The sequence below is a fragment of the Grampus griseus genome (assembly GCF_964374135.1).
Source record: "Grampus griseus genome assembly, chromosome: 20".
Classification (NCBI taxonomy): domain Eukaryota; kingdom Metazoa; phylum Chordata; class Mammalia; order Artiodactyla; family Delphinidae; genus Grampus; species Grampus griseus.
The window spans coordinates 48,956,925-48,983,658 of record NC_139014.1 but is presented as its reverse complement, the minus strand read 5'-3'; the positions used below and the strand labels follow the sequence as shown (position 1 = coordinate 48,983,658).

Genomic DNA, 26,734 nt, shown 5'->3' with positions numbered 1-26,734 from the left:
GAGGTCAGGACAAGCCATTGCTTGTCTAGATGATTCCCATCTGGCTCCAGCCTGGATCTCAATGGTACATCCACCCCACCAGCTATCCCAGGAAGCTTTCTCAAGCCGAAAATGATCATACTGCTTGCCTACTTCTGTGGATTTTCTCTTCCCACAGGATAAAGTCCAAAGACCTTAAACCAGCATTCCAGACCTGTCTCCAGTGTCATTCTCACTTGCTTTCAAGTCGAGTCTCCTCTGTGCCTCTACATCTTAAGGTTTCACCCAGTTTTGCTCTGAAGGGTATCAGAGAAGGAAGAGTTGGTAGACAACGTGGGCTCAAGGGAGAATTTTCTTTTAAGTTGAGAGACAGTAGAGCATGTCTGTATGCTATTAGAAATGAACAGTGGGCAACAGTGATGATACAGGAGAGAGACAGACAGAGGCAGACACACATAATGGCAGGAGCAAAGCCAAGAAACCAGCCGCTGGTGCATACAGGGCCATGCCATCATTCTAGCTGGAGAGCAGGCCGGGTGCAGGTTTAGGCGCAGACAGATTAGTAGATTTAATGGTGGGAAAAAATGGCGCTGCCCTCCCCTCTGTGCTTCCACGACACATTGATTTGTCTCATACACCAAGCTTACTGTTTACTGCTCTGCCCAGCGCTGCTGAGAGAAAATGCAACTGTATGTTGTAGTGCCTGAGTCTTAATACTGGCTCCGTTATTTACGAGTCACTTAACCTCTCAGAACCTCAAGGTTCTTTACCCTGAAATGAGGGATTTACAGATGTTGATAATGTCTCTTCAACACATGCTGCTTCTAGATCCACTGTGAGAACTGAAAGGGATAATAACCTTAAAGCTCCTTGCACAAAGTAGCTGTAGAATAAATGTGATCTTAAAGATAAACACATCCTCCCTGTCTGAAAATTATAAAGTAAAAATAACTATTATTTAGTTTCTAATGTCCCAGATGTTATGCTAATAAGCACTTAAATTTATCATTTATTTTTATCTTAACCACACCTTATGAAATCAATATTAACCCCACTTTACCGATGAGAACTGAAGCTCAGAAACGTTAAGCAACTTACCTAAGACCACATACAGCAGGATGGGAAATGGGAAACCTAGTAAATCCAGGAATGTGCAACCCGAAAGGCCCCCCTTTAACACTGCACCATCTGCCTTAGCTTGAGATACAGACTAAATAAACATTCACACAGGAAAACTTTAGCAAATGTAAAATGTTACAAAAAATTAAGATGCTAATATGGTAGGTTGTTGTGTCCATGTTTGCTAATCTCTAGTAGACCATGAAGTCCACAGTGTATTGTTTAGGACCTGACATACCACAAATGCTTAAGAAGTGGCTGCTGAATGAATCGATCAACCAATATTTGAGGATAAAAGCATCGACTAGACTCTGGTTTTTTAACAGTGTCCATGTATTTTTTTTTTTTTGACAAAAATTGAAGAGAATCTATTCTGTTTTTTCCTACCCATCCACCACTGTCATTTCTTCCACAGACCAAAGCCGCTTCACCTGGCTGCCCTGTCACACTTACCCACTTGTTTCTGTGGTTGACGTGGGCACCACTGGTTGCCAGGAAAAGAGCTGCTGCCTCATTTCCTGCTTCAGCTGCCCGCTGTAGTAAGCAATTTCCTAGGAGAAAATGCACATGTTCATTCTTCCATTTGCATAAAAATGAGGTCAAGTTCCACACTGCACCACACCCTGCCCTTCCCTACCACCTTTCACAACTTACAAGCCCACACTAGACGTAGGTGAAATTTAAGTCTACACAGGCACCCTGTGTGTGGACACAGAGACTCAAATGAGCCTGTGTGGGGAGAAAACACTTGGTCTGGAAGTCAAAAGACATTCATTCCTCCCTGGATTTCCCACTAGCCACCTCCTAGGACCAGGGGGAAGCTATGTCTCCTTACCAGGGTTGGTTAGAACATAATTTCTCAACAGCAGTGCTACTGACATTTTGGGCCAAATAATTCTTTGCTGTGAGGAGGAGTCTGACCTGTACACAGTGCGATATTTAGCAGTATCCCTGGCTTCTGCCCAACAGATGCCAGTAACACTCTCAACCTTATTTTTTTTTATTAATTAATTAATTTATTTTTGGCTGTGTTGGGTCTTCGTCGCTGCGCATGGGTTTTCTCTAGTTGTGGTGAGCGGGGTCTACTCTTCGTTGCGGTGCACGGGCCTCTCATTGTGGTGGCTTCTCTTGTTGCGGAGCACGGGCTCTAGGCACGTGGGATTCAGTAGTTGCAGCACTTGGGCTCAGTAGTTGTGGCACACGGGCTTAGTTGCTCTGCAGCATGTGGGATCTTCCCAGACCAGGGCTCGAACCCGTGTCCCCTGCATTGGCAAGTGGATTCTTAACCACTGCACCACGACCTTCAACCTTATTGTGACAATCAAGACTGTCTACAGACGTTACCAAACGTCCCTTGGGGGGTGAGGCTTGGGAAGTCATCTCTAAGAACCTCTGGGGTAGATGACCATTTTGGAGACACTGTGAGCCGAAGTTCTACCAGAAAATGCTCCTTAAATACTTTAGTTTTACTCCTATGGCCTTAAATATGTTTGTTCTTGGCTTAGAAATGTTTTACTTCACACTATCACTCTTCTAAATAAAAATCTTAGAAAGAAAAAAACAATAGGAAAAACTCTCTTTGACATAAACCACAGCAAGATCTTTTTTGACCCACATCCTAGAGTAATGAAAATAAAAACAAAAATAAACAAATGGGACCTAATTAAACTTAAAAGCTTTTGCATAGCAAAGGAAACCATAAACCAGATGAAAATACAACCCTCAGAATGGGAGAAAATATTTGCAAAGGAAGCAACAGACAAAGGATTAATCTCCGAAACATACAAACAGCTCATGGAGCTCAATATCAAAAAAACAAACAACCCAATTAAAATGAGCAGAAGACCTAAATAGACATTTCACCAAAGAAGACATACAGATGGCCAAGAGGCACATGAAAAGATGCTCAACATCACTAATTATTAGAGAAATGCAAATCAAAACTACAATGAGGTATCACCTCACACCTAACAGAATGGCCATCATCAAAAAATCTACAAACAATAAATGCTGGAGAGGGTGTGGAGAAAAGGGAACCCTTTTGCACTGTTTGTGGGAATGTAAACTGACAGCCACTGTGGAGAACAGTATGGAGGTTCCTTAAAAAACTAAAAATAGAACTAACCATATAACCCAGCAACCCCACTACTGGGCATATACCCTGAGAAAAACTATAATTCAAAAGGACACATGTATCCCAATGTTCACTGCAGCACTATTTACAATAGCCAGGACATGGAAACAACCTAAATGTCCAACAACAGATGAATGGATAAAGAAGATGTGGTACATAGACACAATGGAATATTACTTGGCCATAAAAAGGAATGAAATTGGGTCTTTTATAGAGATGTGGATGGACCTAGAGTCTGTCATACAGAGTGAAGTAAGCCAGAAAGAGAAAAGCAAACATCGTATATTAACACATATATGTGGAATCTAGCAAAATGGTACAGATGAACCTATCTGCAGGGCAGGAATAGAGACGCAGACGTAGAGAACGGACATGTGGACACAGAGTGGGAAGGGGAGGGTGGGACGAATTGGGAGATTAGGATTGACATATACACACTACGATGCATAAAACAGATAGTTAGCAGGAACATGCTATAAAGCACAGGAAGCTCCGCCTGGTGCTCTCTGACGACCTAGATGGGTGGGATGGGGGTGGGGGTTGGAGGGAGGTCCAAGAGGGAGGGGACATAGGTATACATAGAGCTGATTCACTTCCTTGTACAGCAGAAACTAAAACAACATTGTAAAGCAATTATACTCAATAAAAAAAAATTTTTTTTTCTTCTTTTCCTCTTGAAATGGTTTTAGTCCCAGAACAGTGTTTTCTCTATTAAAATCCATTTCCTTTTTGGATAAACACAAGTCTCACGTTCTACAGCTATGCTATTTGAAAACTCAAAATAAATTAAATACCAGGACTAAAACCAAGGAAAAGCAACGGGACAAAGGACTGCTTTGTTTCCATGCCATTTTTATCTTTTCCCTCAGAGAAAGTGATTCCATGCCTAGTTGAGAGTCTTTCTAATTGAGACTCCTAATAAGAGTCCCACTTTCACTTCTGTAGTCATGCCAGTGTACACAATAACTAAATCATATACCTCCCTACAGAACAAAGATAACCTGCAACTGCTAAAACATTACTGATATGTCTATGAAAACTCAAAGTATATAATGTAAAACTGACAGAACTAGCAAGAAAAATGGACAAATCCATAATCACAGTGACCATTTCTAATATACCTCCCAGAAACGGACAGATCAAGGAGTCCAAAAGTTAGTAAGCTAATGAGTAAGATCTGAACAGCACAATGAACAAGCTTGATTTAATGGACATAAACAGAGAATGCTACATGCATCCTACAATTAAAGAATGCAATTCTTTTCAAGTACATGTCAGACTTTCATAAAAACTATCTCTAAGAGTCTAACATTCAAGTCCGAAGCACCAAAGAACCGATCTCTTATATGTCACACTCTTCTACAATGCAGTTAAATCAGAAATCAGTGGAAGTATGGTCAATAACCAACAAACATTTATAAATTAAAAGCTATTTAGTAACTATCTCATTTCCAGAGAATCTTTAGTCTAAAACACAGTTCTGCCTGTACTCCCCATCCTGTAGTACTGCTGCCTTTAGCTTTTATGTCACCCAAAGGGTGATTTCATTTGACCTTTATTTAATTAGTAACTTCTTTTAGGGGAAGGGATATTTAATATCCTTTTTTTTTGGCCAGTTCCCCTCATTAGTGGCACTTACCCATGCTTTTATACACTGCTAGGACTCAATACTGAACCACATGGAATCCCGCTCCTTAAAATATCTCCATGTTTTATTTAGTCAGATCAAGGACATATTCACATTAAAACAGTGGTTCTCAGTGTATGGTCTTTGGATTCGTAGGGGTTCCTCAGAGTCTTTCAGGGGGTCCAGGAGGTCAAAACTATTTTCATAATAATAATACTTGATGTTATCTGCTTTTTCCCCCTGTGCTGACATTTGCACTGAGGGCACAAAAGCAATGGTGGATCAAACTGGGGAGCCTTAACACAAATCAAGGCAGGGGCCCCAAAATGTACTAGTGGTAATCACTGTACTCCTCACTGCCATGCACTCGGTCAGAAACATAACCAGTTTCACTTACGGTGGCCCTTGATAAAGCAGTAAAAATTACTAACTTTAATAAATCTCAACATTGAGTACATGTCTTTAAAATTCTGTGTGACAAAATAAGAAGTATGCATAAAGTATATAAAGTATGTTACATCTGTTGTGTAACAAATTACACAAGTTGTCTCAAAGGAAAGCACTTGTGTCACTGTTTCACTGCAAGCTGAACTAACAGTTTTTTCATGGAACACCATTTTTACTTGAAAGAATGACTGATTAACAAACTATGGTTATTCAAACCTGAGTATTTGACAGACAATTTCTTAAAAAGTAAGCCTGTCTCTGTAAGAAAAACAACTGGCAATACTTCCACCAAATGACAAAATTTGATCTTCCAAGTGAAATTAGAATTTTGGAAAACTTTTGTCTGCAACTGTAAGTTTAACAGCTTCTCAATACTGAAAGACTTTTCCAATGAGATCAGTGGTGATATTAATAAATGTGATTCTAAAATAAATGAACATTTTGAAGATCTGCATAACTCAGTGAAACAAGATTTTCCAAATGACTAAGGCATGATGTTACAAAATCACACATGAAGAAATCCATTCAAAGCACACACAGACCATGGATTTTATATAACAGAGTACAAAAAGTTCACTGATATAGTTTCAGATTCCATATTGCAACTAACCTTAAAAAAATTATCCCTTGATAAATTCTTCTCGCTGTAGTATCAAAGACATATATCCACAATTATCTGAAAAGCCTCTTAAAATATGCCTCGTTTTCCAACTACATCACTGTGTGAGGGTATTTTCTTTAACCAAAACAACGTATCTCAAAAGACTGAACACAGATGCAGATACTAGAAACCAGTCACTCTTCCAACTGAATTTTTTTCTGAAAGTTATTCTTCATAAAAAATGTTATATGTCAACATAAAATTGTTTGTCGTTATTATTATTAATACATCTTTTAAAAATTTCTCAGTTTTAATTTCTAACATGGTAAATACCAAAGATATCCACTTAAACAAAAGCTCTTTGGGATATAATTTTTAAGAGGGTGAAAAGAGTTCTGAGTCCAAAAAGACTGAAATTCACTGCATTAAATAAATAGAAGTGTTTCAGCTTAACGGATTTATCGAGTCTGGCTAGATTTTTGGAAGCACAAGATCAGGCTTTTTACTATGGTTAAAATTACGTACAAAATAATTCTCATAATAGCATGCCGTTCGGTTTTTAAATTTTTGGTAAAAACACTGACAATATTTCATGGGGTCTCCAGACTTGAGCATCAGCTCTTAGGGGCCTGTGTTTTACCTGTTATTGCATCAGGTGCATTGGTGTTGCTGCCACGCTGAATGAGTCTGGCTGCAAAGCTATTTTCATCAAATGAGGTCCCATTTACCACAGGGAGGTCTTCAAAGGGATTTACGGACTGGTCGGAAGACACAGTGATGTACTGCACGGCAAGCCACAGAGCTGTGCTGCCCTCATGGTCTTTCAGCTCTAAATCTAATCTGGAATGAGGAAGCAATGTGAATAGCAAGTATAATCGTCTTCTGACACTCTGTACTGTCAACAGCCTCATTCTTTCTCTTTGTACTTTATGAATGACAATTTTTTATTTTACTTTTACTTATTAAAATGGATAATGCTAAAAGACATTTTAAGAGAATCATTTTTCACTCACAATCCCACCCTCACAACTGCTTTTTCATTTCTCCATGTCTCCCTACGTACTGTTTACACTGCAGCAACTGGTTGAACACGTATTCATTCCTGGCCATGATGGACAAGTGTAAGGGAGACCTACAGGATGAAGAAGAGGTGTCAATTCAGGACAGGCCCAGTTCAGGACTACTCACAGCAGGAGGCAACTAGAATCCACAAGAAATTCCCCATTTCTGCCAGAGTTTCTTTTTCTATCCTGACAAACAGTTTTCCAAAACCATGACCAAGTATCAAAGGATGAAAATGGATTTGATTATATGTTACAATTTATTCAAGTAGCCAAAAGAACAAGAATCAATAAAAGGAAGAGATATAAAATACTCTTCAATTAAATACTGACCCTCATTGAATGTATATGTACTGTTTTTAAAACAAATAAAACAGTAGTTTCTGCCATAGGTATGCCTACTTTCCCCTACATATCCTCCACAATTCTGAAAAGAAACTTTTTCTTCCCATAATTCTCTGTTATACTCAAACACATTATGAGTGGCATCGATAGGAATTGATTAACCACTCTTCACTGCTTTTATTTAGCCCTCATGTGCCCTGAGGAAGATGGCCACCACAGAGCACAGGGACTCCCAGGCTGGTATCTATCTCAGAGGTACAGAATGCCAGAATTTATTACACTTGGGGGAAAAAGATTAAGAAATCACAAGAAAAAAAGGAATGCAATTATTTTGGGAAATAAGGTAATTATGACATTATACTGAGTTCATGGAGATCCGCCTTATTTAAGTACCTTACTCATCACACAAATCTATTTTCCTATTCTGACGACCTCACAGTTATTTTTTGACAGGGTTTTTTAAAGGTATAAAATACTGAGCTGCTATGGTAAGAAGTGGGTCCCCCTAGTGTTGGTGATTCAGGTGGCTTAACTCCCTTCAATGCCTCACACACTGCTGTCCCAGAGATAAGCAGCCCGTTCTCAGATTCTAAACCACAAGGAATCCTCAACCAAATATTTCTGGGAAGGGGCAAAAGGAACATGACAACTACTATCAGTATGCTGTGGAAGATGGCAAGCTGTGTGGACAGAGCTGTCTGAAGCAGAGGTACTTACAAAAAGGTGGAAATGGAGTTTTGTGGAGATGACAGAAACTGCTTAAAGATCCAAGGACCTCAGTTACCCAGGATGGAAATGGTTTCCCCAAATGCCTCTGGCCTTAGTCGTCTCTCTCATTTGCAAAACGAATCAATGTTTGTAACTTCCATAAAATTCAGAGAGAATAATGCTGAACTAAAAAACATGAAGTCCCCGCCTGCCAGTTATGTGCCACAATAAAATAACATTGTGGGAACTGTGCTCAGAGCAGGTGATCTGCTCCCCGACTTACCTGCCCTTGCTGTCCTGCATGTTGGGGTTGGCGCCAGCCTGCAGGAGGGCCTCTGCAATCTGTGCCATCTCGGACATCACATCTGCTGAGTGTTTTTTTGAACTGTACGATGCTACAAGGTGCAACGGTGTCTCCTGGACACCCAACGTAGCAGCATTGACAAGGGCCCCATTCTTAATGAGGAAAGTGGCAGCAAAGAGATCTCCTTGAAAAGAAACAACAGAAGAAATGGTCACATATGACAACACTCAGGGCAAGCTTTTCTGACCAATGCTTCCACAAAAAGGTACCAGTCAGTAACTGTAGACAAAGAAGATTTCATCATTGAGATCATGGACTTACATACTCAAATTCAACTTCTGATGACCTCTTGTCATCTGTCCTGACCCCTCGCTTCAATATCACTTCACAATTTTAAGCATACCAGGCTTCTATCCTTCAAAGGTCATTAACTCTCATAAAGGGTTCCGAGATTCCTCCACAACACAATTTATCTCCCCCTCTCATTCTTGACCACAGTCTATACCTAAGCAATACTTACCTCTAACCGGCTATACTTGCAGTGGCTCTTGCTAAGGCACTTATGAGAAGTTTTCCTTTATATCCTGCAATACCATTTCATCTTCTTCAACTATACTTCTGCTATCTGAATATCGAGAACGGGGCTTAGGATTTCAGGAGTGGCAAAGCTCTCAAGTCTGTTAGCTGTATTCCTGTATTATTCATCTGAATAATATGAGTTTCATCTAATCTTCAGTAGACATGGAATTTCAAAATCAACTGGTTTTCGATATTTCCCATCTGCTGTATTCTTTCTTCCAAGGGACCATCTTGCTGGAGAGTGTGAGCTCTGGCACTGACGTGACTAGGCCACCACAGCCCCCCATATCCTGATTGGTCCATGTCTGATTTATTTTTGTATCTACCACTGTCTTATACAAAACAGGCACCAGGGAAATGTTTGGGAAGAAAATGGATTGACTGGTTGAAGTTATAAGGTTCCACTTTAACAGAATGGCTCTAATTCCAATCAATTATGATTTTGGGTAACTTAAGAATCCTCTAACCAGACGCTTCTGAAATCTTTTCATTCGTCTGTCCCCGATTTTTTTCTTGGGGGGTAGGGGAAGATACAATCTTTACCAGCATCGTGTGCAAAGGACCAAAGCTTAGATTTCTTTACAAAAAGATGTCGGTAGAGCTCTGAAAGCAGCAGGTAACATGCATATCAGGGATTAGTCTGGGTCAGGCCTTTGCTGTCCATATGTACAGAGACATACTAGGGTTCTCAGTAGGGCCCTAATGTGTAATATGAACAAACCCCACAGAGATTCAGTCTAGGAGAGAATATGTAAAAACAATACATTAGCAATAGAATAAAATATCCTAGAGAAAGTCACTTACATTCTGGAAGTGGAAAGAAAATTTAGAATTATGAGGACAGAGAGCCTTAAAATGACAAATCTGATAAATAACATGCTGGGGGAGAGGTGAAATGTGGTTTCGTTATCTTTAAGCTTGGCATATATTCGAAACTAAGTAGTAAACAGATAGCAAAGCTAAAGTATGTCAATAAAAAACTTATAATACACTATACACACAGAAGATAAACTGGGCAATACTGCACACAGAAATAAGGGTACAGATCAATGGTTGGATTCAGATGGATGGCATAATAAAAAAACGTTTTATATCTTAAGCCCTCTTGAAAAGAATCATAGGGCTTCCCTGATGGCGCAGTGGATGAGAGTCCGCCTACCGATGCAGGGGACACAGGTTCGTGCCCTGGTCCGGGAAGATCCCACATGCCGCGGAGCGGCTGGGCCCGTGAGCCATGGCCGCTGAGCCTGCGCGTCTGGAGCCTGTGCTCCACAACGGGAGAGGCCACAACAGTGAGAGGCCTGCGTACCGCGCAAAAAAAAAAAAAAGAATCATAGCTTTTAGATTAGATTTACTTTATTCATAAGCGCCGAAGTGTTTTTTTTTTTAACTTACACATATATACATACATACAGTATATGCACCCTACACAAAAAGTTATTTAGGAATTATTGGCAACTGAAAATTGATGATGTTTTACATTAACAGAAAGTCAGCCCATGGATATACAGCCTAGAGGAAATAGACAACTGACATCGAACAAGCAGAACAAAGGGAGGGAACAGAAAATGCCAAAAACACCATTTATAAAGGTTCTGCCAACAAGAAAACTTCTAATACATTTTAGAACGATTTCCATCAAAAACCGTTAAAACAAAAACTGTTTGGTGCTCAACAGTTCCAATTACTTCATCACTTCACTCCCTGAAACTGCCAAGTAAATGTATAATGACTTGTCCACATAAAAACATTCCTAACAATGTAGTTAACGTTTAAAAGAAATCCACACACAATTTTTCTTTCAACAAAGCTCCCTGACCGGTTTCATTCAGGGACCAGGCAGTAACTTTCATTATTTAATTAACAAAAGCTGTATCTCATGCTGCTCCAGTTGGTGGCATCATCTGCAAACCTCCTACAAACAATTAGATAGGAGCATGCTGCTTAAGAGACCCACTGATTGATGTTGATCATCAAGGAAAATAAGCACAAGAAGATTGTTTTAAAAAGCAAGGATTCATCTTCTTGCCCAGATGCAGCTAATCAGAGGAGATGGCATCCCTCTGGTCACATGTATATCTCCTGTGGACTCACTCACAGACGCACTCTCGGTACAAACTGATGGGTACACTTGGTTATTAGGATGATTAGTGAGTCTTCTGGTTAGAGATTCTAATGTGTGTCCACAACCAGACCTAAACCTCATATATTAAGGATCTTCACTCATATTACAATGAACTTAAAGTAAGGTTAACAGTTAAATTTCAGGTATATTACTCAATTTAATCATTTGGGCAGGTCAACGGACTGACAGCTCAAGGTGAAGAAGGAAAAGGTGAAAAAAATTCCTACAGAAATTGAAGCTGGTCGTGGCACTGCAACACAGGGGCGAGGTAAGAGCTGCAGGCTGACCCTACCACATGGTAGTCACTGGGCTAGGTGTGCTACTAACCTGTCTCTCAACAACCAGTAAAGCAGGTTCCTCACCTTACAGGTGAGGAAAAGGAGACTCAAGAATGGTTAAGTGACTTGTCCAAGGCCACAGAGTAAGTGGATGAGCCAGGATTCCCAGCTTGGTACATCCACGCTCCAATGCCAATACTCCGTGCTCCACACCAGGCCACACTGCCACGTTCAACAATCAAGTTTACCGTGCCCACACTGCAGCCCACATACTTGCAAGCAACTAATAAATTCAGAGCAGAAGATTAAATCATCTGCAAATAAGCACCATAAATGCACCACCAATTCTTGGCAATCCTTGTAACTAAGCAATCATCAAAATATTTAATAACTCATCAAAGATGTTTTTTCATCATACATAAGAATTTAAGTCCTTAAGAGGAAAGAGACATAATTCTGAGATTGTTTTTTTAGTAACAAGTTTATTTGTTTCCAAAATAAACATTTCAGACACTAAACAGTATGGGAAAGAATAGTTCCTGATGTGGTGGAAACTTTCCCCACTGAACACACACCCAGTGCTCAGCACCCAATGGCTTTGCACAGTGTGGAGTGATGCTTGGGAAAAATGCATCTGCTCTTGACACTGACATACTCTAAGGCTTTCCTTCCCAATGATGAACAAAATTTTCCTCTCCATCAGCCAGCATGCTTAACACTCTAACGCATGACTTAGAGGGATATTTATATTAAAGCCTATGCCCAAAAAGGGCAAAGCCACAGCTGCAACACGACCTTATTTGAAGTAACTACATTCCACCAACTAGGAGCAACTTGTGAATGGTAAAAATGTGGCAGAGATAATAACAGTATAATAATGCACAACTGGAAGGTTAAACATACATGATTAAGATATAGGGAAACCATTACACGTATTCTGTTTTTGATGTCCACATGTAAACAAAAAAGTGGCCACAGCCAAGTACTTCAATCAAGTCATCTATCCCCCTACAAAATGAAGGCTTTGAGACATTTGAAAGGTTTCTTTCCATACTGGAACTCTACCCCTATATAGCTTTTCACTCTGTCAAAAAAATAACTACTGCAAAGTAGAGTCAGGCAGGATCCATTTGGGACTTAAGAATTATTAAGGCCATGGGAAAAACAAAAGACTAGTACTTGTTTCCCTTTAATTCAATAAGGTGAAAATGCTTTGATCGTAATTCTATCACTTACATAGCTTCCCACTACTAATGACAATGTACTCAAACACAGCTACAATTTCAAATAACTTCCCAAGAACAAAATGAAACTTTAGCACTTTGTCATGATCTATGAGAAGTCTATTCTGTAAAAGTGAAAACTCTGAATCCAAGAATATGTTTAAATATTCGTGTTCTTGATACTTTCCCTCTCTTACAGTAACTGATACAAGTCTTCCTAGCACAATTTCTGGAGAAACTGATGTATTGAATAAGCAAATAACACATCAATTGCTTACAAGTAAAAGGTACTTTTTCTATAAGTACCATCTTTCTAGCCTTCTTCTGGGGCTCCTGCTGACACTCTGAAGAGCCTAACCAACAAGACATAAGGCAATAGCTCTTCCATCTCTCTTCTGACCCACTGATCACAAATTCTAAATCATGTAGCCTGCAAGTACAGACTCAAGAAGCCTTTGAGAATCTGTGGAACAGGAACAGGGTCAGAGAGTCTTCAAAAGTTACCTGGATAAAGGTAAAATTGCCCACTGCAGAAAATATAAAATACGCTTCTTCCTACCTCTTTGGATGCCTTTATGTAACAAGCTCCAGCCATTCTTGTCCACCATGTCCACGTCAGCTTTGTGACTAACCAGAGTGGTGGCGATACTCTCTAGTCGTCGTGAAAGGGCTAGATCTAAAGCAAGATCTCCGTTATGATCCAACTCATTCAGCTTCCCAGGGAGCTGCACAGAGAAATTTGTAAATCAGCACCCATCCAGTAGAGAATACAACTAAATCTCTCACACCTTGACTCTTAAAAATCATCTCACACAAATGTCAAATTTTAGTCCTATAACTTACTATATCTTACTCTCCAAATTCAACTGAATTCACAAACTTCTCTCAGGCCTCCTCAGGACTCATGCCTTTCAGGGAGCCCAGGACTAACGGGGATCACAGAGCAGGTGCAAACACCATGGAAGACAGTACAAGGGGGAAATGCAGACAATGCTGTAGGAACACAAGTGTCAGGACAGAGGTTCAGAGAGCCTGATGGGAAACAGCTCACATTTTCACAAAAGACTGTGGCTTAACTATCTAATTCCTCCTAGCAGTTTAATGCCTCCCCCACACCCTGGACACCCAGGATAAAACACATGACACAGCCATCCATCAAGAGCAGCTACATTTCTTCTAAGGCAGTGGAGTAAGCAGAACGACAGCCCCAAAGATGTCCACGTCCTAACCCCCCGAACCTGTGACTATGTCACCTCACACGATGAAAGGCACTTGGCAGATGTGATTACGGTTGAGGACCCTGAGATGGGGACAGTGTCCCTGGATATCCAGGAGGGCCCAATCTATCTAATCCCATGAGTCCTTAAAAGTGAAAGAGGGAAGCAGAAGAGTAGGTCAGACAGTTGTGACACGAGAAAGACTTGATTTGCCACTATTGGCTTTGAAGACAGAGGAAGGGGGCCACAGGCTAAAGAAATGTGGTGGCCTCTAGAAGCTGAGAATGGCCCTGACTCAGCTGATAGCCAGAAGAAAATGGGGATGTTGGTCCTATAATCACAAGGAACTGAATTCTGCCAACAACCCAAACAAGCAGGCTTCCCTAGAGCCTCCAGAAAGGAACACAGCCTGCCAACACCTTGACTTCTAGATGGGTGATGCCTGTACTGGACTTCCAAGCTACAAAACTATAAGATAATAAATTTGTGTTGTTTTAAGCCACTAGGTTTGTGCTAATTTCTTACAGTAGCAAAAGAAAAACTAAAGCAGATTTTGGTACCTGGAAGTTAAGTACTGCTGTAACAACTATCTAAAAATGTGGACGTGTCTTTGGAAGTGGGCAATGGGCAGAGGCTGGAAGAATACTGAGAAGCATGATAGGATAAGCTCAGACTGCCTTGGACAAACTACTAGTAGAAATATGTACATTAAAGACTGTGCCAGATGGGCTTCCCTGGTGGTGCAGTGGTTGAGAGTCCGCCTGCCGATGCAAGGGACACGGGTTCGTGCCCTGGTCCGGGAAGATCCCACATGCCGCGGAGCGGCTGGGCCCGTGAGCCATGGCCGCTGAGCCTGCGCATCCGGAGCCTGTGCTCCGCAACGGGAGAGGCCACAACAGTGAGAGGCCTGCGTACCACAAAAAAAAAAAAAAAAAAAAAAAAGACTGTGCCAGCAATGGCTCAGAGAAAGTGAGGAGCACTGTAGAGAAGAACAAGAGAAGTATAGTTTGGGGAAAAGGTATAGTACCTGTGAATCCATTTCAATTAGATAAAGGAAGACCACATCTTCTCTCTCCACTTTGATAGCTTTATGTAATGGGTACTCAGTCTTGGACTTGATCATTTTGTATAACAACTGAGCACTCATGCTGCTGAAGTCCTCCTTTCGTAAGTCATCCTAAGGATTAAAAAGACAGTGAAAAGCAGAACAGATTCAACGTATCAACAATAACAACAACTGACATTTCTTAAGAAGCCCCTGGAATGTGTCTGGCCCTATTTTAAAGGGCTTAACATTTCCCAACTCATTTAATCCTCACGAAAACCCTATGAGGTAGGTACTATTATTATCCCCATTCACAGATGAAGAAAGTAAAGCATAAAGAGGCTAATTAGTGTGCCCAGCTCGCACAATGAGTGAACGGCCAAGCCAGGATCTGGAGCCCAGAGGCCCACCTGCCGAGCGAGGACTCTTCACCACAGCACTGCCCTGCCTCTGGGTGAGACGGTAAAGCACAGGCAACACGGACACTCCACAAGGACGAAGTCACAAGGAGCCCTCCCCGTGAGAACAGAGTCCTCCCCTTCAACCCCACACAGGAGACAGGTACAGAATTAGTCAGAACTTCCACAAACAACTCAGTCCACTGAGTCACCATCGCTTTCTACTGTTGCAGATCTCTAAGTTTCTACTACTTTAGCAGAAAGGTTACCGTTCCTGTTTCAATTCTTTAAAATCCAGTTCTTTAAGACACTTTTTCTCATAATGCTGTTGAGTACCGAACAATTTGCAGAAACTAGGTTATAAACATAGCCCTAGCCATGATTTTCTGAAAAACGCAAAACAGACAACAACAAAGAAATGCAAGACCTGTCTTTATGATGAAAGCTACCTAAGAAGGGCATATGTAAATTTAACAACACCCTCCACACGACAAGAAGGCAGGGAAATCCCGGAAAGGGTGCTGCCGAGCACGAGCACGGCAGGCCTGCTGGCCCCGCAGCAGCACCCGCTCCCGGGGCTCAGCTGCCACTCCTGCAGATGGAGGGTAAAGCAGGCCTGTGTCCCTCCGTTCCAAGCCTACTTCTTGACCTGAGCTATCTTCTGCTCCTCTACTCCGAAATCAGAATTATGAGAATTTTAGAGCCCAAAGGAATCTCACAGATCATCTAGTGCAACTACTTAGCCTTCAATTTTGTTATAAGAGGAAGTGAGGGGCCAGAGAGGTATCTTTCTATGGAACCAGGTCCCAAGCCCCAGTCTTCTGACTTCCAGTGAAGGTGCTTCTCCACACCTCTCAGTCTCACACTCACCCAATGACTTGCAATAATTTCTGCACAGTAGTTCATCAGCGTGCTGGCATTCAGCTCCTCCGCAGTCTGATAGAAGCGGATACAGTTCCTGACATTCACCAGGGACATCACACCCTTCTCACATCTACGAGACAATTTTAATGATCAACAGTATTATTAGGACCAATTTATTCATAAACAAACAAACCAAAGCAATAATCTGTGTACTGCCTGGCCATGTCCAATAGCACTAAAGCCTAAGGTTTAAGCAAAGCAGCTACGAATGAATTGTAGCTGAGTTACTATATATATATATATATATGTGTGTATATATATATATATACACACATATATATATATAATTTTTTTTTTTTTTTTTTTTTTTTTTTTTGCAGTACGTGGGCCTCTCACTTTTGTGGCCTCTCCCATTGAGGAGCACAGGCTCCGGACGCGCAGGCTCAGCGGCCATGGCTCACGGGCCCAGCCGCTCTGCAGCATGTGGGATCTTCCCGGACCGGGGCACGAACCCGTGTCCCCTGCATCGGCAGGCGGACTCTCAACCACTGCGCCACCAGGGAAGCCCACTGTATTTTATAAGTCCTAGAATTTCATTATTATATTGCTCATTCTGGTCAGAACCAAAATAATCTGTAAATAAATATGTTAAGCTTAACCCCCCAACTGCCTTGAAAGTAATCACGTGAAACTCAGTAATCATAGCACACAGGCAATTGTAATATCAAACACGCAATAAATCAAATTCAGTCCTTTGATGTTTAATTGTATGGGACACGTTTGCAGTTCCCACAAGCATAACTCTGTCACGCAACCAGTGTGGCTTAGAAATCACTTCAAATATGAGGCTCTATGCCTCAATAAATGAACACCTCCTTAAAAGTCTTCCCCAAATGGTGATCTATATGGTATGAGAATTATAACTCAATAAAGCTGATTTTAGAAAGCCCACTTTAAAAATCTATCATGTATAGAAACAACTGAGTTAAGAGTCAAACTATAGTACACCAGACAGAGAAGAACTGGCTACAACGGATGTCCCATAGAGCCTGGTAACAACATGACAACAACAACAGCAACAATAACAAGACTCTCACAATCACTAAGAGAGCCCCAACTACGTCAGGGAAGAGAGGGCTGCACGCAGGCCTCTGGCAGCACAAAGCAGGCACACGCATGTCCTAGACTAGAAGATGTAGCACTGGGAAGGCCCACACTTCCACTGCCCCAGAATTCCTGGAAATCTTGGTGGGTCTCCACAGCACAGGGCCCGGGGGAAGGAGGCAGGTGACACGGCCCTCCCATCTCCTTTGCCTGAACATCTCCCTACAAATCAGGTTCACCTCCAAGGGCAGTCGAGAGGCCTAATGTGGCATCAGGTATTCCCTGACACCCCACCGCTGCTTCTGTCCCCAGCTCCCACAAAAACCATGTTCTAATCACAAGGGCAGCATACAGTGCTGAACGCAAAGTGAACCGTGAGGTGAGAAAGACCTGAGTTGAGGCCCACGGAATTTGAGGGGCCAAACTACACAAGCTCCTTGTGACCCCACCTCCTCCCCTGTGAGACATTACTCTATCTCAGAGGTTTAGGGGATCTCTGTGTGTTTTCCAAGATAAAGGAAAACTATGTAAGCCTTGCACAGTCTGAGGTACATAGGAGGTATGCTTGCTTGAAAGCTGAGGTCCTTCTCAAGGAAGCTGCATAATTTAATAACTAATAAGAATGGGTTTCAGTATTACTATAAATAAGAATAACTGATTGGCTAGCGGATAACTCCCAATTCTAACAGGTGAGGTTTGGATACCAAGTGGAGAGTGGGAGATGAGGGAGGAGAGGAGGAAAGTCATGAGAAAGACCTGGGAAGAAGGGGGAACAAACTTTCTAAACCTCACAAATGAGACCTTAGGCTAGGAGCAAGAATAATCATGGAGTCATTTCTCCATCTGGCAGTAAATGCAGGTACCCATTTTATTCCAAGACCTGTGCTTAAGTGCTTTGTTTTTAAGCTACACAGCTTGGTGTGAAGAAGCATCTCCCCCAGGGCACTTTTAACTCAAATTGTCACAATATCTAAATAAGTTACTATAATAATGAATAACAATGTTCTATTTCTGAGCCTCTGCTGTCTGTACCACCAGTTTCCCCAAACTATTAGCAGACTGACAGCAATGTTTGAAGTTATTCTGACCCAGGCTATGAAATCAGAGCATTCCAGGAGAAAAGTCCTCTTTTCAGGTATGTGAAACTTTTACCACTTTTACAATGACAAATATCCTAATGTCCTAAAACATGGTGTGATCTCAGGGAGTACTGACTTTACAAAGCATTTTTACAGACAAATGCTGAGAGTCTGAAAATTCTATTCCCCTCCTTACTACTGCCAAAATACACTCTATCAAGATACTCAACTATGTTTCATGAAGACAGATGTTTTGTTACCACTGGCAGACACTTCATTTTCACTAAATTCTGGGATCCCCAGAGTGACATTCACTATTTGGATAGCCTATAAATAGTAACTGACATGATTTACACAACTGAAGAACATGTAATTATATCTAAAAACTCAGATTCTCAGTTCATATCTTCTCTTTGAAAAGTAGCAAGGCAGACTAACTTTCCTCTAAAGGGATTTTGTTGCTGTTAATATACGTTTTTAATTTTAGAGTACAAAAAGGACACAGATGCACAAAAATGATAAACCTAATTTTTAAAGTACAAAGTCAAGCATATACTCAAGCGTCCCACAAACTCCTGTCTAGTTTTTTATCAATCCCGTGTATGAACATAAGGCAGAAAAATTACTGAAAGAATGAACAGCAAAAGGTTAACAGTGGTTGAATTAGACGATTTACTTTTTTTCTTTATATCATTCTATACTTTCTAAATACCATGAACTGAATACGTAGTTAATAATCAGGAAAAAATTATACAAACTGTCAGTTGTTAGCATACACCATTAATTCTCTCCTTTTTTAAGAGTATTTTCCTGATAATGCTTATGCCCAAAACCTCCTTTTCATCAAACTGGTGATAGCATTCCCAAACCACCAAGGCCCCTACATTACAAAAATGATCAACACCGGCTTCACATTTAACTGCACACATTTGTGTTGGGGCCCTTTCACTTACTATTTCAAATGTGTAATTTCTCCTGCAGACAGCAGTGGGCGCTCTGTGACCTTTCAAAAGCCAACAATTGAACCCGCTACTGGGTCTCTTCCATCCCAGCCCTTAACAAAGCCATGACAGATAAACTTAATGCCCACATCCAACAATACAACATTGAGCATCTGGTCATGTTGACAGTTATGAAGCCTAATCAGTCAATAAACAACAAACATTCTAATTAAAGAATCCATTACACAGATTACAATTATCTAAACTACTCCAAACTGCAGGGCACTTTTTTTTTTTTTTTTTTGCAGGGCACTTTTATCAAAGCAATTTAATTTACAAGCAAGTTTGACAAGGTCAATGGGAAAAAGCTCAGGAAATCTGGGGGGGAAAAAGTAGATATAAATCACACTCAATCTAATCCAAATTATTCTCATTTCACTCTCAGATGATTCAAAAACTCACCCAAAGAAAGGCCCTGACAGTAAAGTTATCTTTGCTAACCTAATACTGTATGTACCTACAAACCTTAGACCTGCTTGTTTGATTTTTTTTTTACTTATTGGATTTAGGTATTAAAATGCACTCAAGCCCACATCAATCACAGTCAGGAGTAACCTGTGTACTTGTCTCATGTGGGGCCCAGTGGGCCATCTCAGGGGAAACATCAGCCTCATAAAGAAAACAGAACAAGCAGCTCTGGTAGCAAGGTCTCTCTTGACTCACTGAGGGCAACACAACAAGTGGAATGCCTCTTGATAGCTGAAACTACCTCTCCACCCACCCAGGAAAAAAGCCATTCCTTCACGCATGCAGAATACAAAAGATTACTAAGTGACATAAAAAGACGCTCCATCTACCAAGCTGACTACCAAGGGCCATATCTCCAACAAAAACTAAAGGGCATTTTGCTTGATATCGTCTGGTGAACATTTTGTTTTCTGTTGTTATAAAGGCCAACTCGGGAGAGCAACAGAGAAAATGCAATATAAAAAACATAGGAGACTAAACCTAAAAAGCAGTTAACAAATGAAGTGAGACCTCAGAAACACTATGAAACTTACTGAAGCAGATTCTCATGTACTAATTTAGTTATTAATGTGTTTCTAACAAGAGAATATGACCAAGAACTCCTTCTAAGTAGATATATCAGAAAGTAGAATAAAATGTCAAAAGGAAATGGTATAGGAGGGAAAGTTGAGGCGTTGGACATTGGATTATATTATTTCATATTCAGTTCATCAGTTCACACAGCTATGTAATCTCAGGTAATAAACCAGTGAAAGAACAGAGAATACCTAAAAGCTTTGGCAAAATTTAGCTTACAAGATAACACAAAGCAAGGGAGATAAAATTCTCTCCCCACTACTGCGTTTAAAAGAACACCTTGCAAAAGTTATTTACATTAGCAGAAGCAGCTGTTTTCCCAGAGCTTGGCATAATTAAAGCTCAGCCACCACCATCTGAGGTGCTTGAATATATCTGCTGTGACTTGCCTCTCCCTAAGGAGCTGTAGCTGAAACCGATTAGCTAGTTTCATCAGCTCAGTCAGGAACACATCATCTTCTCTGAACTCCAACTCATCCGTATAGATCCAGCGAAGCATTGTCATGGTCACCTCAGGGTTAGCATCTGGTTAAAGAAAAGAAGTAGAAAAACTTTGAAAACAAAGCACAGATGACACACTCAGGCCTTCTCGAGGACCCCTAAAAGTTGAGGATAATAAACTAAATTCTGGTAGACCCCACTCAAAGAAATATCACACAGGCATTAAAAATGGTAATTAAGCATTTTGGGTACCATCTGACTCCAGAAAAGTGTTAAGAATTCTGCACGGGGCAGCAGGTGGGGAAAATGAACCTATTAAAGATATAAGTCAGGGCTTCCCTGGTGGCGCAGTGATTGAGAGTCCGCCTGCCGATACAGGGGACGCGGGTTCGTGCCCCTGTCCGGGAAGATCCCACATGCCGCGGAGTGGCTGGGCCCGTGAGCCAAGGCCGCTGGGCCTGTGCGTCCGGAGCCTGTGCTCCGCGACGGGAGAGGCCACAGCGGTGAGAGGCCCGCGTACCGCAAAAAAAAAGATATAAGTCAAATAAACTGGGGGAAACTATTTTAAACATATGGCAAAGAGTTTACATTCTAATAAAAAGATCTTACAAATAAAAATGAGAAGATGGACACTCAATGGAAATATCAGCAATGGATATAAACAGGTAATTCACAAAGAAATAAAATGGCCAATAAACCTTACTGATAATTAAATATAAACTTAAACTAGAATACTTTTTTTTGTTTCTCAGACTAGCAAAGATTCTTAGAAGTGCATAACATTTTTTTTTTCCTTTGGCTGTGCTGCAGTGGAAGAGCAGAGTCTTAACCACTGGACTGCCAGGGAAGTGCATAACCTTTGACACAGCAATCATACATGTAGATTATTATCCTAAGAAAATAACTAAGCAAATACAGAGAAACATAAGATAGTCAATGCAGTATTATTTTTAATAATGAAAAACTGGAGCAAAACTCTTAAGAGAACTAATTAAATAAATTAGAGTATAAACTGGAAAATGTTGCATCAATTAAAATTATTTAGATCTATATTCAACATAAAAAGATATTCACTACATAGCAAGTAAAAAAACTACATAACTAAAAATACATGTATTAAATGATCTCACTTTTGTTAGATATATTTGTCTGTGTATATATGTGTGTGTATACACATACACACACACACACACACACAGAGTTTTGTGTCTGTCTTCCATCCAAGTACTAACCAAGTCCGACCCTACTTAACTTCCAAGATCAGACAAAATCGAAGACATTCTGGGTGGTATGACCACAGAAAGACTGTCCATCTGTCTGTCTGTCTATCTATTGAGAGACTGGAAAGATATACACTAAAAGTATTGACCTGGAGGAATTTGTAACTAATTTTTCTTTTAGCTTCTTTTCTCCCTGATTTTTATTTAATGAACATACATTACTTGTGTAGTTTTTTCAGTTAAAATGCTTTACAGCAACTCGGGGAAATGCTTGGGATGAAAATCATAATGTAAAATATCTAAATTATGATTTCAACTAAAATCAACTCTTGGTTATCAGAAGGAGGTCAGTGATGGTCAGAGGATCACTCAAAAAATCATGGTCTACACACCAACAGTTCTCAACTGTGGGCCTGGGCTAACAGAATCAGCATTATCTGGGAAAGTGTGAGAAAGTCTTATTATCAGGCCCACCCTGATCTATTAAGTCAGAAACTATAAGAGTGGGGCCCAGCATTTGTGTTTTAACAAGTCCTTCATGTGACTTTGATGCTTGCTAAGGTTTAAGAAACTATACTCAATTCTTGATTACCTAGGAAAGGTGGAACATGCAACAGGAACATCCCATTAACTTAGTAATTAGGCAACAACTGAATGGTTCTTACTAACCCCTCTCTTCCAACTCTAGTGGGGAGGAGAGGGTTGAAGACAGTAATGTCAAGTGAGTGAAACTGAAGGCCCCTGATTAACTTGCAACCACGTTAATTCACCATCACCCCCTTAAGTAGCCAGATAGTAAAAGGAGAAAAAAAAAAGGTGTAATTGGCGGGGAAAAAAACAGTGAAAAATAATGCATCAAAATGCTAACAGTGATTAGGTTAAGGTCTATTTTTTTTTTCTTTTCTCTCTTACCTGCCAATGTAGTAATAATACTTTTGTAAATGTCTTAAGAGAGAGAAAAACATTTTAAAATCAGATGAAAATCTAATTTGATTTCTTTAAACAATTTACTTGAAGAAGTACTTCAACTAAGCTGTCTAAGGTATACAAAGTAGATCTTGAAACAGTGAAATTCTAAGCTAGCTTTGTAAACTGGGTTTAATGCCTCAGTAGTCTCCTAATGAAAAGAAAAAATATGTAGGCCATGCAATTTGTCCAGAGTCACCAAAAATGCCAAAGCTGTGTACAGGCAGACCTCATTTTATTACACTTCACTTTATCTCACTTTGCAGATAGTGTTTTTTCACAAATTGAAGGTTTGTGGTAACCCTGTGTTATCAGATGATGGTTAGAAATTTTTAGCCATAAGGTATTTTTAAATTAAGGTATGTACATTGTTTTTTTAGACGTAATGGCAATGCACACTTAATAGGCTATGTGTAAACATAGCATTACATGCACTGGGAAAACAAAAAATTCATGTGACTCACTTTGTTACAATTTTTGCTCTTGATGGCAGTGGTCTGGGACTGAACCTGCAATATCTCCGAGGTCTGCCCGTACACCACTACTTGGCTCATACAGCATTATCTTGGAAAGATAGCTTATGCCTAATGATGAGAGCATCCCCAACACCACAACCCTCAAATATCTTCTCTGTGGTAGTTTAATTAATTTTGTTTTAAAATTTGGCTGGTTTCCTTTAATAACTCTTACCCCAATTGTCCAAACAAATAAATTTGACCTGTACGGTTGATAAACCAAAATCTAGTTTTCTTTTCTTTTTTTTTTTTTTAGTTTTCTTAAAAACCACATCAGCAGGGACGTCCTGGAAGCCCTCAAAATTTCAAATAAAATAAGATCCAAGTGATCGCCAAATTTTCCCACTCCTGCCTTGACTCTTCCCTTAATCTCCAAAATAAACTGAGAATAGATCCATTTTGAGACTCAGACTAAGCAGCCCGTGGTATAAGGTGGGCAGAGAACAATGAACCAGAAGGGTATGTGCTTCCAACTGTGTACTTTTAGGCAAGCGATTCAGTCTATCTGCTTCCAATCTACGTAAGCAAGTGGCTATAAAAGTCAGATGATCCCATAAACCAGAAATTACCTTTAAAAAGATTAGACTCTGAGAAGTGAAACCAGTTGGCATCCATGACTTGCCTGGTATATCTGCTGCTAGAAGCCGTCACCCTCTCATCAGGCCCAGCGCAGAAGCTGGTAAAAATCTGTGACTGCAAGGATGAAAAGAAGGTAACACCTAACCTTCCGACTTCACTGTAGTCCACGATGCATATTGTCATGCTTTGGAAAACTCGAAATTTTCTTTTGGAGAACTTGAAATTTTCTGTGACCTAGTTGGGTTTTTTTTTTTTTTTTTGGTCTGATTTCAGATAAATGTTTTATAAGACATTTGGAAAGAATGGGAATAAACTTATCTGTACGCAAGTAGCCATTAAATGAAGTATACTGAGGAAATTAATTTTGTTACTTAAATCCTCCATTCAATCTGTCAAATCTGAGAAAGGTGTTTTGAATCTCCTACTGTGACTCTGGTTTGTCTTTGAGTTTCCAACTATTTTTTTCTTCATGCCCTTTACAAAAAGTTTTTAGCTCATAAAATTTAAAAATCATGATAGACTGTATCTTTTTTTTTTTTTTTTTTGCCACACTGCAGGACTTGCAGGATCTTAGTTCCCCACCAGGGATTGAACCCGGGCCCCAGCAGTGAAAGCACCGAGTCCTAACCACTGGACCACCAGGGAATTCCCATAGACTGCATCTTTTATCAGTATAAACATCCTCTTTAGTCAGTTTAAGGATGTACCCTTAAATATAACTTCTTGGAAATAAAAATAAACCCCATATCGTACTTCAAAATAATCCCAGTGTCAAAAAGGAATAAAAGTATACAGGGTCTAGTTCTGTTATGGCAGTGTGACAACCTATGCTACTGTAACTGATTATAGCTAAAAACTGTAGACAGTGTACCAAAAACAGCTACCAGAGGATTCTGAAAATAAACAAAAGCATCTGAATTGTAGGGGGAGGCAAAACTTGAAGAAGCAATTGCACTGGACAAGCTTCTCCATTGTTTTTTTTCCCTTTATGGCTTTGTCCTGAGGGTAGACTTGTCCAGGAGGAACACTGCCGTAGTGACCACGAGGATGCCTAAAACGCCAATAAAAACTCCACCTTTCTGGTCAGATGAACCAGGAAAAGGAGCCCCCAGGGCACTGAAGGGTCAGGGGAGAGTCCCAGAGTGAAGAGAACCAGAGAAGGAGATCTCCTAATTCTGTGTACAAGCCACAAGGCCTCAGGCTCACCTCTAAGCCACTGATGCACAGAACAGTCCTAGCCCAGCTTTAAGAACTGAAGTGATATTTGAACCACCACCCACAGAAGGTGAAACAGAAGCTGCAGTTTGCACCTAAGGAGCCTTAGCATTTTCCAGAGGATGACACAGGACCAAAGCCTACACAACATAATGGCAATGTCCAGGATACAATTCAAAATCATTTGATAAAGAAAAACATTTGGAAAATATGACCGTTTTTCAAGGGAAAAGATAACGTCAAGATGACCCAGATACTGAACTTATGAAAGACTTGAAGACATCTAGTATAACTACGCTCCAGAAGGTAAAGGGAAACACACTTGAAATTAAAAGAAAAATTTTCAGCATATAAATTATAAGAAATAGAAATTATAGAAATGAAAAATATGATATGTATAATAAAAACATACTCAGTGGGCTCAAGAGCAGAATGAAAACAGCAGTGCAAAGTCAGTAAACCTGAAGATAGATCAGTAGAATTTATCCTATCTGAAGAACAGAAAAAAAAAAAAAAAAAAAAGGTTGGGAGAAAAAAATAAAAGAGAGAGCCTCAAAGAGACCTGTTGGATAGTAACAAAGGGTCTACTACTGGAGTCTCAGAAAGAAAGAGATCAAGGAAGAAAAATAATGAAGAAATGATGGTCCTTTCCTAATTTGGTGACAGACCTAAATTTTTAGATTCAAGATCAGAGTACCCTAAACAAGAAGAAAATCATATCTAGATACATCATCAGCAAACTACTGCAAACTAAACATAACGAACAAGTCTTTACCACTTCACATCCGGTAGAATAGCCTCTATCAAAACAAAACAAAACACAGTAAACAACAAGTATTGGTGAGGATGTGGAGAAATTGGAACCCTTGTGCACTGTTGGGGGAAATGTAAAATGGTGCAGACCGTATAGAAAACAGTTCCTTGAAAATTTAAAATAAAACTACTATATGATCCAGCAATCCCACTTCTGGGTATGTACCCAAGAGAACTGAAAGCAGGCTCCTGAAGAGAGATTTGTACACCAATATTCACTGCAACATTATTTACACTAGCCAATAGATGGAAGCATATATTGCTCAATATGTAGATGACCATATATTCCTCATCTATAAGAGGGAATAAACAATAGTACTTACCTCAAAGTGTTATTCTAAAGATAAATGAGTTAATACCTGTAAACTACCACCACATGTTAATTGCTATACAAAAATTTCCTATGATTATTATTAAAACAGACTATTTTAAACCAACACACAGACAAATTTAGCATAAACAGAGATTAGAGAGAAAAACACAAAAGCCATGTTAGGGTTGAGTAAGGGGACATAACACAGATTAACTGAAGCTCTAAGAAAATCTCTGGGAGGGGGTCTCAGCTGTTAGCAGGAGGCCACAAGGCTGTTTGAGTGTCCTCATGACACAGCAGCTAACTTCTTCCAAAGTGAGCAATCCAAAAGACAGAGCAAGGAAGAAGTCACAATGCCTTCAAAGAACCTATCTCTGCAGTAACATGTTA

At 40.2% G+C, this 26,734-nt stretch overlaps 1 protein-coding gene across 2 annotated transcripts in view; it reads right to left on the bottom strand.

Moving 5' to 3' along the window:
* The window catches only part of ANKFY1 (ankyrin repeat and FYVE domain containing 1), a 76,835-nt gene that overhangs the window by 23,358 nt on the left and 26,743 nt on the right, over positions 1 to 26,734 (bottom strand). For both annotated transcript variants that reach the window (XM_082678363.1, XM_082678364.1), the window contains 8 exons: positions 20,672 to 20,807; positions 16,061 to 16,184; positions 14,775 to 14,924; positions 13,090 to 13,255; positions 8,305 to 8,509; positions 6,971 to 7,039; positions 6,548 to 6,747; positions 1,552 to 1,649 (listed from right to left, as the gene is read on the bottom strand). In XM_082678363.1, the coding sequence (XP_082534489.1) occupies positions 1,552 to 1,649; positions 6,548 to 6,747; positions 6,971 to 7,039; positions 8,305 to 8,509; positions 13,090 to 13,255; positions 14,775 to 14,924; positions 16,061 to 16,184; positions 20,672 to 20,807 (1,148 nt within the window). The remainder of the gene's footprint in view (positions 1 to 1,551; positions 1,650 to 6,547; positions 6,748 to 6,970; positions 7,040 to 8,304; positions 8,510 to 13,089; positions 13,256 to 14,774; positions 14,925 to 16,060; positions 16,185 to 20,671; positions 20,808 to 26,734) is intronic.